Source organism: Oncorhynchus keta, chromosome 37 (genome assembly GCF_023373465.1).
Source record: "Oncorhynchus keta strain PuntledgeMale-10-30-2019 chromosome 37, Oket_V2, whole genome shotgun sequence".
Classification (NCBI taxonomy): Eukaryota; Metazoa; Chordata; class Actinopteri; order Salmoniformes; family Salmonidae; genus Oncorhynchus; species Oncorhynchus keta.
In genome coordinates this window covers 8,416,463-8,431,620 of record NC_068457.1, presented here as the reverse complement: position 1 = coordinate 8,431,620, position 15,158 = coordinate 8,416,463, and the positions used below count along the sequence as shown (strand labels likewise).

Here is a 15,158-nt window from a genome sequence, read left to right as displayed (position 1 = left end):
GAACAGAGTGCCCCATGGTGGCGGTGGGGTTATGGTATGGGCAGGCATAAGTTACGGACAGCAAACACAATTGCATTTCATCTATGGCAATATGAATGCACAGAGATACCGTGACGAAATCCTGAGGCCCATTGTCATGCCATTCATCTGCCTCATGTTTCAACAGGATAATGCACGGCACCATGTCAAAAGGATCTGTACACAATTCCTGGAAACAGAAAATGTCTGTTCTTCCATGGTCTCAACAGACATGTCACCCATTGAGCATGTTTGGGATGCTCAGGATCGATGTGTACGACAGCGTGTTTAGTTTCCCACCAATATCCAGTAACTTCACACAACCATTTGAAGAGGAGTGGGACAACATTCCACAGGCCACAATGAACAGCCTGATCAACTCTATGCGAACGAGATGCATGAGGCAAATGGTGGTCACACCAGATACTCACTGGTTTTCTGATCTATATCTCCTTTGAATTTTTTTTTTTTAAGGTATCTGTGACCAACAGTCTGTATTCCCAGTCATGTAAAATCCATAGATTAGGGCCTAATTATTTTTTCAATTGACTGATTTCCTTATATGAACTGTAAATCAGTGAAATCGTTGAAATTGGTGCATGTTGCGTTTTATGTTCCGTGTGTATATATGGGGATAGTTTAGTGGCATAAATATGCGATCGAATGCATGTTCCCAAAAAAAGTATTTCTTATCTCTCTCAGATATAGGACAGACACTTCTGAACAAACTTCCTTTCGATTTTTTTGGGGGGGACTAACTGTGGTTCCATTTAGTGAATCTGTTATTCAATGCGTTTGTATGGGTTAATTGCAGTAAAGCAAAATTCCAATGTTTTTTTTTATACTTCAAGGAGTCTTAAAATTCCAAATAAAATAGCAGAATTATCCATGGTATGACCTTCCTAAAACAATTTCATATAGCTTAGTAGAACCCCCCACAGTTTTTTATTTTTTATAAAACTTTGGTGGCATCCCGTAGAATCCGGGGGTCATCAAATTATTTGAAAATAAGTCTGTTAATTCATAGTTATTTTGCAAAAGAAAGCCACGCATTTCAATGCATGCCAACGGAACCGGAGCAGAGTTTCTGCTGCGTTTCTGACCTTATCCAGTCAGACTAAGTGCGAGACGTTTTCCAATTGCTTTTAATGACTTCCACAAAATTACCCAAATTACATTATGTATGGATTGCCTGCCTGCTACGAAGTGCCGAGTCGAGCCCGGGTGTGTCTTGTTTTGGCCGGCTGATTGAAGTCGACTGGCCTGGCATCTTGGCATAGTCCAGCTGGGCCTGCAAACCTTTTCTGCAGACTGTCACGCCCACTTACACTGAGTGATGACAGAGGCCTCCCTTCTCCCTCTCCTTCTCCCCAGCACTATTATTATTATTAGGAAAAATTATTTGTACAATTATTCTTGTTTTTAGCATGCAGTGCACATCCCATCCCCGCTCTTCTTGAGGAAAGCCCTGTGCTGCGTTGAGATTGAACTGCCTGTTGTCCTAACACATCCCATCCCAGCTCCTCTTGAGGAAAGCCCTGTGCTGCGTTGAGATTGAACTGCCTGTTGTCCTAACACATCCCATCCCAGCTCCTCTTGAGGAAAGCCCTGTGCTGCGTTGAAAGATTGAACTGCCTGTTGTCCTAACACATCCCATCCCAGCTCCTCTTGAGGAAAGCCCTGTGCTGCGTTGAAAGATTGAACTGCCTGTTGTCCTAACACATCCCATCCCAGCTCCTCTTGAGGAAAGCCCTGTGCTGCGTTGAAAGATTGAACTGCCTGTTGTCCTAACACATCCCTTTCCCACCTGGGCCATAGAGGCTGACGGCAGCTCCCTCTCTCTCACCCACTTTTCCTCCTCCTCTGTCTGCTCGGAAGGAGGCCAGCCTCCATTATCACCACGCCGCGTGGCGGGCCATGAATTTATCTCCCAACACGTCGTCTCTCCACACGATTTACTGGCGCTCTGCAATAGCTCTAAAATAGCAGTGAGCTCCCTCGAGCAGCATATATTAAATCGCTTCCACAAACGGCTTCAAGCAACAACTTAACAGGCCTGGTGGAGAAGGAACAGGATGCTAGCCTAAAACCCTCCCCTCCACTTTCCAGAAGCGGAGAATGTTGTGTAAGTCTGGAAGAGGGATACACTTCAGAGGGGCCAAGTCCATCAAGCAAAGCCCAGAGAGTCGGGACGAGATGTTGTTTGTGTCCCAAATAGCACCCCATCCCCTATATAGTGCACTACTTTTGACCAGGGCCCATAGGACCAGCATACAGGGCACTGGTCAAAAGTGCACTATGCCATGTGGGCTTTGGGAACCAGCATAGTTTTATTTCCATTAGATTTTTGTTGGCTTTTTTTTGGGGGGGGGGGGTGCCACGGAAGTCCCCATTTTTATAATTTGGACTATCCAAATCTTACATGGTCTTAATTTTCTAATCTCCGTCATTCAACCCTCGTTAGAAAAAGGGGTAAATCCTCATCTCCAAATGTGAGTTTCCATTTCCAAACAGAGAGTGTGCCGAGGCGAAACTCTCCCAAGTGTGTGCCGTTTCTCCATTTCTGACCTAATCATAGAACGTTAAGTCGTGACTTTACATTAACTTAACAAGTGACATTTTCTTCTCTTTTATTCTGGAGATCCCCCTTACATAATTGTATTGTTTTATGATGGGACAGATGTAGATACAGATAAGGAGAGCTAACAAAACAAATAGCCTAATCATTAGGGCCTAATCATTAGGGCCTATTGTCATGCTATTCACTTGTTTTCTGTACAGCATATGCATGAATCGATCAACTAATGTAGAGATAAATAGTTGTTGCCCTATGCAGATCTCATAGCGATAAAGTGCTGGCAATTGAATTGCTCTTTTAATGAACTAACTTTACCCACCTATAATCATTGTTGTGTTCCCCATTAACTGTACAATGACAGCTTGTGTTTGTAGCTTATTTTCCTTTTTCTGTATATAAGTGAATGAATGTGAACTAACTAGCTTCAGTACAATAATCATAGTGATTCCAGTTGAGCCGTATAATGACAGTTGTATTGTGTGGTTTATTTCCCCTGCAGCCCACACGCCAGACAACAGCTTCCTGGGCTTTGTGGTGGAGCAGCACCTGAACGCCAGCGACATCCGCCACATTGACGAAGTCAAGCGGCAGAACCAGTCGCTGGTCTACGGCAAGGTGGACAACTTCTGGAAGGTACGACGCTTTAGCTCGTGTATCCTGTGTGGCAGGCATGGCCAAGGTTCTGCGTTGAACTCCGGCAGGGAACAGTGTTCAAATGAAACGTTGACTCTTGGGGGTGCCTAATGTGTCTTGGTGTTGTCTGACGTTGAAATCTGATCACCCGCATACTTCAAATGTATGTATGCACTCACTGTATTGTAAGCCGCTTTGGGGCAAAGGTGTTTGCCACATAGCATTTATTCTAATGTTATTTACATTGTGTACAAACTCTGCTCAGCTCTTAGTTATTTGGGAGCCGTGGTAACGTTTTGTCGTGGACAAAAAATAGACTTTTGTCTACATCGGCATTGAGGGTGAAGTTGAATGTGGTAGAGTAGTGACAGTTGTATTGTGACAATACCATGTCATCAACTGGTGACTCTTCTTGTTTAGAACAAAAAAATGACACGTGATCTAGTTCCCAGACATCAACACTACTAGAATAGAGCCCAAATGAGAAGGAAGTGTAACTCAGTTGAGTTCAATAGGAAGCTGGTCCCATTGGCTTCACAGTCCCGTCCCTTTGATCACAGGGAAATGGACAACGCTGTGGACGCTTTTAAGGAGACTGTAGTGACTGAAGTGACAGTGTTCACTGAGCCTTAATCTGCACAGAATGCCTTTCAAGATGAAAGCACCAGACACACTACTCCATATATTCTTGGGAACCGGCGTATGGAATCTATTGTAACCCAGTTCCTTAACTCTTGAAAGAAAGTCACTGGAACACTTTGAGAGTTTTGGGGAGATTTCATGGAGACTAGAAAGTAGTTTTTTTATAAACCATATTCCTGAGTTTCTGATTATTATGTTGATAAATAGTAGAATTCAGCTCTACTCTGATTAGTTAGAATATATTCCTACTCAGACTCTGTTGGGCAGAGGCATTGACGCAGGGATTATTTCATCTGAGATAAAAAAAAAATTAAAAAGGGTTTAGAGATTGTAACTACACCAGCCACAAGCATTTTGTGTGCGATTCGCTCGTTGGCACATTACACATTCTCGGATTACTGCCTAGTCTGTATGTCTTGGTGAGACTTGACAAGGGCTGCGATGATGACAAACTTGGTAAAGAAGCCGGTTGTAACGTTGTAAGCCAGCCATCTTTCGGAGGTCTTAACACACAGGGAGTGCATCCCAAATGGGCCCTGGCCAAAAGTAGTGCACTATAAAGGGAATAGGGTGCCATTTTGGATGCAGCCAGAGTAACTCGGGTGGAAGCGGATTCTGCAAATGAAAGAACAGAGGTAATCTCAGATCTGTGGCGAACAACGCCCGGCTTTTTATCACAATCAGCTGGCACAAAGTCGGCAGATGGCGAGATGCCAGTCATGCCACCCACAACCCAACCTGGTCATCCAGGTTAAGGGATGAAGGACATATTCCTGGGGATATAGACCTGGGTTCAAATGTATTAGATTGAGCCTGGTGTACCAGATGTGGTACACCAGGCTGGCCGTGCTGGCCGTGCTGCTGCTCCAGTTTCAACTGTTCTGCCTGCGGCTATGGAACCCTGACCTGTTCACCGGACGTACTACCTGTCCCAGACCTGCTGTTTTCAACTCTCTAGAGACAGCAGGAGCGGTGGAGATACTCTTAATGATCGGCTATGAAAAGCCAACTGACATTTACTCCTGAGGTGCTGACTTGCTGCACCCTCGACGACTACTGTGATTATTATTATTTGACCATGCTGAACATTTGAACATCTTGGCCATGTTCTCTTATAATCTCCACCCGGCACAGCCAGAAGAGGACTGGCCACCCCTCATAGCCTGGTTCCTCTCTAGGTGTCTTCCTAGGTTCAGGCCTTTCTAGGGAGTCTTTCCTAGCCACCATGCTTCTACACCTGCATTGCTTGCTGTTTGGGGTTTTAGGCTGGGTTTCTGTACAGCACTTTGAGACATCAGCTGATGTAAGAAGGGCTATATAAATACATTTGATATGATGTGCAGGGTTTTCACTTTTGGGACTATTTGATTGGTGCCATTGTGCCAATCAACAACAAATGCTATTTGAACTCAGGTCTGTGACCACACAAAGAAATGACCATGTCTTGCAGAACCAGCATCCACACACAACACTGATTTATCTAATACAACAGCCCTATATTAACAATGCAGTGCGGCTTGCCACACGCTCTCGCAAACCTGCATGCGGCACAGCACAGTGGGCCATTTAGTCTCTCTTAAAGGGCAGAGTGCCGAACTCCCGTCACGTCTCCTTGAAAAACATTAGCAGCTAACCAGACACCCCGTCGTGTTCATTACATCCCGTTTTAATTAAATAGCCATTTCAGAGCCTGGTAATGAGTGAACGTGAGGAGAAAAGGCCTCCCTCGCACTTTCCCTCCCCGAATCTGCGGGGGCTGTCTGCATTGCCTTGTGAGGTACTGCTGTGATGGTGTCACAAGACCTGGCCGGCTATTTTCTTTTCATCAAGGAAACCAGGAAACAGCCTTTCAACTCCCTCATATCTTGCAATTGTGGCATTTATTGCTCTCTACAAGGCTTGAACATGATGAGGGGTGGCCGTGCAAAATATGAGAGGTCAGAGGTCTCACTACACAGGACATCTAGTACAAAGTGCCTTTGCGACCTTTAACAACATTCAGGGACCAAATGAACGTCATTGCCTCCAATTGCTTTGTCTCTGACGGACATTAGATTTCCACATGTAATGCTCCGCACTACGGGGAATATTCCCCGTCTCTTATCAGTATGCAGAAGTGTACCGCTAGCCTCTCTCTTCCCCTCTCTCCACGTGTGTGAATGGAGCCACTTGCGTCCCAAATGGCACCCTGGTCCAAAGTAGTGCGCTATGTAGGGAATAGGGTGCCGTTTGTGGTGCAGAATTGTGTGGGGAGGTCTGATTTATAACGGGCACAGAATGGACGGTAATTGCTGTATCCATATAGGAGAGATTTATCGGCTTTATGAGTGGCATTAAATGTAATTAGACACAGCAGAGAGGAAGCATCTGTCGGCCGTCACTGCGTGGCCTACATACTCAAACACAACTTTCAGATAATTTCACCGGCAAACTCTAATGAGAATAATCCACTATTGTTGCTGTCTGGAGTGCCTCAGTGTGCATCGCTGCTCTCGTACTAACGAGTAAATGTGATGCCTAAGAATTAAATCTCAAAATATCATATATTACTTAGGCTACACAATAGTTTTTGTTTTTAAGTTAATTAATACAAAAGTCATGATAGGCTGGTAAGATCCTGCATTTGAGTTATCAAGGAGCAATTTCCTTAACATCAACCTTCAGACCTACTTTTCCCTATGAACGTAGGTGTCATGTGAGATGTGGGGTACTACATTATACAGCGGGTGGTTCTAATCGTAGATCCTAATTGGTTCAAACTGCATTCCAGCAGGTGTTTATTCCATAAGTTAACACCAGCTAAGGCTATGATGTTGAAATGCTTATTTACTGTTCCATCTCACTGCGCAATCCACTGTCTCATTAGCCCAACCAGGCATTAGCCCAACCACGGTCTCATTAGCCCTAACTTGGTCTCCACTGTAAAAAAAAAAAAAATCATCATCTCCCCTTTCTTTGATAATTTTTTTTCTTTGATAATTTTTATGAATATATATACAAAGAAATGTCAATAGGTCAAACAAAAGGAAATGGTCCTGCTGAAAGGTGAATTCATCTCCCAGTGTCTGCTGGAAAGCAGACCGATCCAAGTTTTCCTTTAGGATTTTGCCTGTGCTTAGGTCCATTCCGTTTCTTTTTTTTATCCTGAAAAACTCCCCACCCAGTCCTTAAAAATTACAAGCATGCCCCTAACATGATGTAGCCACCACTATGCTTGAACATATAGAGAGTGGTACAGAGTAATGTGTTGTATTGGATTTGCACCAAACATAACACTTTTTATTCAGTACAAAAAGTGAATTGCTTTGCCACATTCTTTGCAGTATTACTTTAGTGCCTTGTTGCCAACAGGATCCATGTTTTTAAATATTTGTATTCTGTACAGGCTACCTTTTTTCACTCAGTTTGGTTAGTATTGTGTAGTAACTACAATGTTGTTGATCCATCCTCAGTTTTCTCCTACCACAGCCATTAAACCATTGGCCTCGTTGTGAAATCCCAGAGCGGTTTCCTTCCTCTCCGACAACTGAGTTAGGAACGACACCTGTATCTTTGTAGTGACTGGGTATATTGATACACCATCCAACGTGCGATTAATAACTTCACCTTGCTGAAAGGGATATTCAATGTCAGCTTTTTAAAATGTCTACCCATCTACCAACAGGTGCCCTTTGTGAGGCATTGGAAAAACCTCCCTGGTCTTTGTGGTTGAATCTGTGTTTGAAATCCACAGCTCGACTGAGGGACCTTACAATTATCTGTATGTGTGGGGTACAGTGATGAGGTCGTCATTAAAAAATAATGGTAAACGCTATTATTGCACACAGTGAGTCCATGTAACTTATTATGTGACTTGTTAAGCAAATGTTTACCCCTGAACTTATTGAGGCTTGATATAAAAAAGGGGTTGAATACTTATAGACTCAAGACAGCTTTTCATTTTTAATTCATTTGTTTAGAATATATTGGAGGCCCTCGACTTTATCTTGGGCCTAACATCACTCGTGCCAATATATCCTCCAAACATCGGCTTCTCTGGCATTATCAGTTAAATATCTTACTCCTGACGTGCACAACGGCAGTAGGTAGCACGTGGGATATAGATGCCTTTGGCTGCTGGCTCACTCCATTTACATTGTCCCGGTCAGCCATGGGGTGCGAACCAGCAACCCTCAGGTTAATAGCCATAAACAACGCCACCAACAGCGCCCAAGAGCTGCATTGAAAACTGGTTGAATCTACCAGGTCGCCTACGTCTCGAACAGACATGTTTGAAGTGGGAGAGGGGAAGGTGATAATCGAGCAGCCAAAAAGCAGGCCTCTCAAGGAGCCGCTACCATGGTAACCGGCTCGAGCCGAGCGCACTCACCGGGGCAGAATGAAGGGTATCTGTTGGCTGCAGCTCTGCGCACTCTGAAACGGCAGTTGTTTGAGTCTTGTTGTTGTGAGCTTAGGTGGTTGAGGCTGTGCGAGTAATTGAATACACGAGAGTGCAAACCGTATATACGGAACAAAAATATAAACGCAACATGCAACAATTTCACGATTTTACTGAGTTACAGTTAATATACGTAAGGAAATGTAAATTGAAATTAATTCATTAGGCCCTAATCTATGGATTTCACGTGACTGGGCATGGGCTTATCCATGGGTGGGCCTGGGAGAGCATAGGCCCCACACACACTAGGGAGCCAGACCCAGTTTTTCCCCCACAAAATGGCTTTCTACAGACAGAAATAGTCCCCAGTTTCATCAGTTGTCCTGGTGCCTGGTCTCAGATGATCCCGCAGGTGAAGAAGACGGATTTTGGGTGGACCTGGGCTGGCGTGGTTACAGGTGGTCTGCGTTTTTTTTAGTCCGGGTGGGTTTACTGCCAAATTCGCTAAAATGACATTGGAGGTTAACATTCAATTTTCTGGCAATGGCTCTGGTGGACATTCCTGCAGTCATCATGCTAATTGCACGCTCCCCATGCTACACCTGTCAGGTGGATGGATTACATTGGCAAATGAGAAATGCTCATTAACAGGGTGGAAACAATGTTGTGCACAAAATTTGAGCGAAATAAGCTTTTTGTGCGTATAGAACATTTCTGGGATCTTTTATTTCAGCGCATAAAGCATGGGACCAACACTTTACATGTTGCGTTTATGTTTTTGTTCAGTATAGAAAGTGAGATGAGAATATAGACTAAGAGAGCGAGAGGGTGGGTGAGAAAAAGAGGAAGAGAGAAAGATGGAGAGGTAGGGAGGAAGAGAAGGAGAGATGGAGGGAGGGTGTGAACATGTTGGCGGAGAGAGAACGTTTGAGACCGAGAGTCAGGGAGAGATGTATTAAAAAAGAAACACCGGTCCCAATGGCCTTAGATCAGGGGAGGTGGACACCGGTGTTTGAAATGCTAATGCTGGCCTACGGACAGTACCCACAGTCCCTCCAGTGCACAAAGATTCATCAATGTAACACCGACACATTTTTCTCACTGAGCCACTCGCACGCACACAGACACACTAGGGCGCAGACACTAGCGTGAGCACGCGCACACACCTACAAAATAGCACAGGCTTTACAAACAAACCCACACATTCACCCAGCTGTACAGAAAAACCCACTCATATGAATTTGTTCTAAACCGACATGCCTAGTTAAATAAAGGTTAAATAAAAATAAAAAACACATGATGAATCAGGAACAGACTTACAAATGTACCAAGATATACGAAATCTGGAGATTCCAAGGGCTGTGATTCTCTACCACTGAATGCTTTTCTATTTTATGGAACAAAAATAAGTTGATGCTGGATAGTGAACAATGCCGATTAAGCCTGCGTGCAAAAAAACCTCCCAGAAGTAATCAAATATTTTACATTGTTTCCTATCCAGCATCAACTTATTTTTTGTTCTATAGTATTTCATCCCATGATCAAAGAGCACCTCATGGATTAACTGTAAACCAAAGAAGTGCTCCTCTCCTGTGTCTCTGCTGTTCTATTTTAATTGGATTCAGTGAAGCTCATAACCCATTACAAATGATTTAGCGTAAGGTCATATTGGCCCTGTGAGAGTACATGGGTTGTATTCACACTTGGTAGGTTCTCTCCACTGCCAGAATAATCTACCCCAGTATCCCAATATGTGCTGGTGAGCCCTGCAATAAGGCTAGGGCCTCGTAGGTTTAGCTCAATGGGCTAACACAGTCTTGTCAAACAGTACGAGACACCAAAAAGGGAAAGAGCTATATCTAGTCAGTTGTGCAACCGAATGCATTCAACTGAAATGTGTCTTACCACATTTAACCCAACCCCAGAACACACACACATACTTTTCCAGGTGATTTACAATGTAATTAAAGACCTCTCATTTTGATCATCTGCCCTCAAACCAATGTCCTGGTTTGATTATTTCCCTAATACTACTCCCCATAAAGGCTAAGAAAGGCAATCCATCGTGTTGTCTTCATTATCTTGGTCCCTCGGGTCAATGTCCCTCAGTTTACATTTACAGGTGGGAGGCACACAAGTGCGCGCGTGCACACACACACGCGAGCGCATTTGCACACGAGCACACACCCACTTTCACACAAACCAATACATACACTCTCACAAACACACACGCTGACAGGATTTCTCTGAACAACACAGAAGGTATGAGTTACTTCTAATAATCCAGCGTGTCCTCGTTCTAGGAACACACTGAACTGGAATAATGTTCTTTAAGAACTTTTTATGGAGTGAGTTTAGACTCTTCATTTGGTAAATATACAGTACCAGTCAAACGTTTGGGGACACCTACTCATTCAAGTGTTTTTCTTTATTTGTACTATTTTCTACATTGTAGAATAATAGTAAAGACATCAAAACTATGAAATAACATACATAGAATCATGTAGTAACCAAAAAAGTTTAAATCAAAATAGATTTTAGATTCTTCAAAGTAGCCACCCTTTGCCTGGACGACAGCTTTGCACACTCTTGACAGTTGGATGGTGTGTCAATGCACCCAGTCACTACAAAGTGTGTCAGACCAGGGGGTTTGGTCAAGACGTTTACACAGATCAGACACGGACAGAGTATGATTAGCTCGGTTTCAAAGGTGTTTTTTAAATAATAAATCAAAAGAAAAGGATAGGTCTGCCCCATGAAACCCTCTCCGGGATACTGTCTTCTGGGCTCCGAGTCTTGCTGTATCCTGTCGGCCACACCAACTCAACTCCGTCTTAGCTCGGGTACCGTCTCCAACGACACGGAAGTCACCTTACTTCCCCCAGTCCTCTCCTGTGCGCTGCCCTTCTGGCAGCTTTATGGGGCTTGTACAGCTGGTGAGCAATCGCCCTTGATTACTCACCAACTCTCAATCAGCCCCAATTAGTCCTGGGCGGAGAGCCCGTCGAGACCTGACACGTCCAGCAGATGGAGCCATCACCTCGTGATGTATACTCTTTCTGTCACCAGGCCTCGATGGGTCTCGCCCTGGTGGCAGACCTTCTGTATGCCACAAAAGATACTGGTGTCCTTCCTAACTTAGTTGCCGAAGAGGAAGGAAACAGCTCAGGGATTTCACCATTAGGTCAATGGGGACTTTAAAACAGTTTAATGGCTGTGATGGGAGAAAACTGAGAATGGATCAACAACATTGTAATTACTCCACAATACTAACCTAATTGACATAGTAAAAGAAGGAAGCCTGTACAGAATACAAATATTCCAAAACATGCATCCTGTTTGCAACAAGGCACTAAAGTAATACTGCAAAAAGATGTGGCAAAGCAATTCACTTTTTGTCCTGAATACAAAGTGTTATGTTTGGGGCAAATCCAATACAACACAGTACTGAGTACCACTCTCCATATTTTCAAGCATAGTGGTGGCTGTATCATGTTATGGGTATGCTTGTAATGATTAAGGGCTGGAGAGTTTTTCAGGATAAAAAAATAAATGGAATGGAGATAAGCACAGGCTAAAACTCCTAGAGGAAAACGTAGTTCAGTCTGCTTTCAGCAGGACAATTTACAACTCTGGAATGTGCATTTGCGCATTCAAATTTGCTTGTGGATTTTGTATTTGTTGTTTACAGAATTTTCAGACTCTCTTTTCCACTGGTTTTATGTTATACAATCCACAAATGTGGCTATAGTGTCCATATTAGGACAGCCTCAGTCTAAGCAGATGACTCCCTTTCCTCTATTTATAGCTTAATTTCCTCCTTTCTTAGATCCCTTTTCTAATTTTCTTTCCTAGATCCCTTTCCTCCTATGATATCTCCCTCCCATTTCCTCCCCTCCTTTGCTTTTCTAGCTTTTTCTAGTGAATGATCCTGAGTGGCCGATTTACAGTTTTGACTTAAATCTGCTTGAAAATATATGTCAAGACAACCAACTTGACAGAGCTTGAAGAATTTTGATTTAAAAAATTATGGGCAAATATTGCACAATCCACACTTTGAGACTCCAAAGGTGTTTCTAACATATCTATCATATACACAAGGGGGTAAAATACTTATTTTATCAAGTTATAGTAGTGTTTTATTTTTCAGTATTTTGTGTAGATCATTGACAAAAAAAATATAACTGAATCCATCCAAGACCATAGATCAAAGTCCAACTAGAAAGCATGCACACACATTGTCAGAAGAAAATAGTTAAACAAAAATGAAGATGAATTAACCCTAAAATTAATGAATTAAAAAATGTATCAAAAACTGTAACCGTCTTGATAAAATAATCCTACCTGTATGATATCTTTACGTATACATAGCTTATGCCTTTTTTTGTGATGACCATCCTCAACCAACACTTTACAAGTTTTAACTGATCGGAGTTCTCAAAAAAAACAGCACAGAAGGTATGAGTGACCCCCCCCACACACACACACACACAGACGTCCTGGATTCAAATCGGGTTCCAATCGGAATGGTAGGAACCAATTGTGGACATGACTCCCTTGTCCCTAATGAAATTTCCGCCCCTGGTTCAAATACATGTGTATTTGACTATTATTCAAATGTGTGCAAGAGTATTTGAAAGTATTTTTTTAGGATTTCCTATAAATAGTCTACTATTTAAAACTATTTTGAAATACATGTTCAAATCCATGTAGTATTTCGATATTTGTATTTAAAATGCACAGACAAATACATACCAATCTTTCAAAGTGTATTTCCAAATACATTCCTATATGACTTACTTCAAATGCAAAAATATCCAAATACTTACTTCGAAATGTCTTTGAAAATAATTGAAATGCCCAAAATAGTATTTGAAACCAGGTCACACACACACACACACACACACTGCATCCCCCGTCAGGTGCCATCAGTGTTAATGTGGGTTTCTGTCACTGTCCCTCCCCGTTGGAGCCAGACTGAGCTTCAGGCCGCAGGGGAACAGCTCTGTGACTGTCTGATGTGACAGTCAGGGCTGCAGTCTGGAGTAGTGGAGAATGTTACTGTACCCTCACTCTGTGACAGCTTAGGCTAGACTCAAACATCAGAGCCCTAGCCTCTAGCCATACTACTGGCCTAAACCTCCCTCACTTTACCCTCATAGGCATGGCACTGACAATGAACAATCAGTCTGCACTGCAGTAACCTTGTGGCGTTCACTGTTGTAATCATATATCATCATCACCATTTGCATACTTTTACCATTCTCAGGGCCACATCGTGGTTTAGTGTGTGTATATGTGTGTGTGTGTGTGTGTGTACACAATCCACTCCTTCTCTCCGCTCTTCCTCCGTAACCTTCCTCTAACCCTCCACCCACACACCTGTTCAGGCCCCAGCTCTCTGGGACACACATATTAGAGAGTAAACATTTCACCATCTCATTACAAGTGGCCACCTCCACACTACCTCCACCCCTGCCTGGCTCTCTGATCTCGCTAAGGTTGTGTCCCAAATGGCAACCTTTTTATAGTGCACTACTGTTGACCAGGGCCTATTGAGCTCTGGTCAAAAGCAGTGCACTATATAGGGAATAGGGGTGCCATTTGGGACTTGATCCCCTCTAAGGCTCCTGTTACAACAGGCTGCCAGGAGGCATCTGATAGGGCATCCCTCGGGGCCCGGGGCGACTGGCCTGTGTAAGACACACTCAAAGGAGAGCCTGATGTACTGGAGTCACTCCACTGTTCTCCTTCCTGTTCCTAAAGCTAACAAAGGATACTGTGTGCACCGGAGACATACTGTGTCAGCCTGCTTTGCTTAGAAAGAATTTGCTTGCAGGCAGGTTGATTTGTATTTGGAATGTTTAGAATATGGATTTTCATAGAAGTGAGACTTTTTTTCGGGAATGTTGTCTAAGATATTGATTTGCATGGTAGTTAGAATGTTGTTTGGAATATTGATTTGTATTGGACTTAGAAGGTCAAAGGATGCTGTGTGCCCTGGAGACATCGCTACTCCTCTGTGCTAGAGGCCTTCATGGATCTACACGAACCCGATTACCCTTGATCCCACCTGGGATCCAGAATGTTGTAGTTAAACCTCAGATCACTGTGTAAAAAAATATGTGAAATACTGACCAGTTCCTAAAAAACAAATGCAAATGTCATACATTTACATTTGATGATCTTAAATGATTCTCAGTGGGTTCCCTTTCATCAAACCGAATATGTCAAAATATCATTGTCAAACCCGCATTTTCGCTTCATGACAACGAGCCACTGCGGGTTAAATAGGCTACTGTTGTGGGAGAGGAAGAGGAGGACTCAGCAGAAAGGAGTGATAGCCTATAGGGAAAGGGTTGAATGCCTTCAACTGAAATGTGTCTTCTGCATTTAACCCAACACCTCTGAATCAGAGCGGTGCGGGTGGGCTGCCTTAATCACACAACCCTTCGGTTACTGGCCCAACGGTCTAACCATTAGGCTACCTCCTGCCCCATAGGCTATATGAAGTGAGTTTCTGAAACATGGAGTTGTTTTTTGCTGATGTGAAGAAGAAACTGAATGAAAGCGAGTACAGGGAGGTACAACCAGCAGGCATATCGTCTGTGTGGGCCTCATTTATGCACATTTGTGGATACGAAGGAGAAAAGGGTTACCCATATTCTTAAGACCTGAGCGATAAACATTTGTTTTTAAATGTGGGCTTGCCTATTTAGTAGGCTATTTTTTGCAATTGTATTTTCTTTCTTTAATTTAAGTTAGCTAACTAATATTAATTTACTTGAGCTATTTGTCAGCATACCCTAGTTTCGGGACTTTGGCTCAAAGTAAATGAGACTATAATGTGGTGTTACCGACACATTCTTTCTGATCGTCTTTAATAAAGAAGCCTTCTGCTCATGTTGT

At 43.2% G+C, this 15,158-nt stretch overlaps 1 protein-coding gene across 1 annotated transcript in view; it reads left to right on the top strand.

The window, feature by feature from the left end:
• Positions 1–15,158, top strand: part of LOC118370141 (alpha-1,6-mannosylglycoprotein 6-beta-N-acetylglucosaminyltransferase A-like) — a 110,081-nt gene that overhangs the window by 81,300 nt on the left and 13,623 nt on the right. The window contains exon 11 of the mRNA XM_052499059.1: positions 3,096–3,229. Coding sequence (XP_052355019.1) covers positions 3,096–3,229 — 134 coding nt within the window. The remainder of the gene's footprint in view (positions 1–3,095; positions 3,230–15,158) is intronic.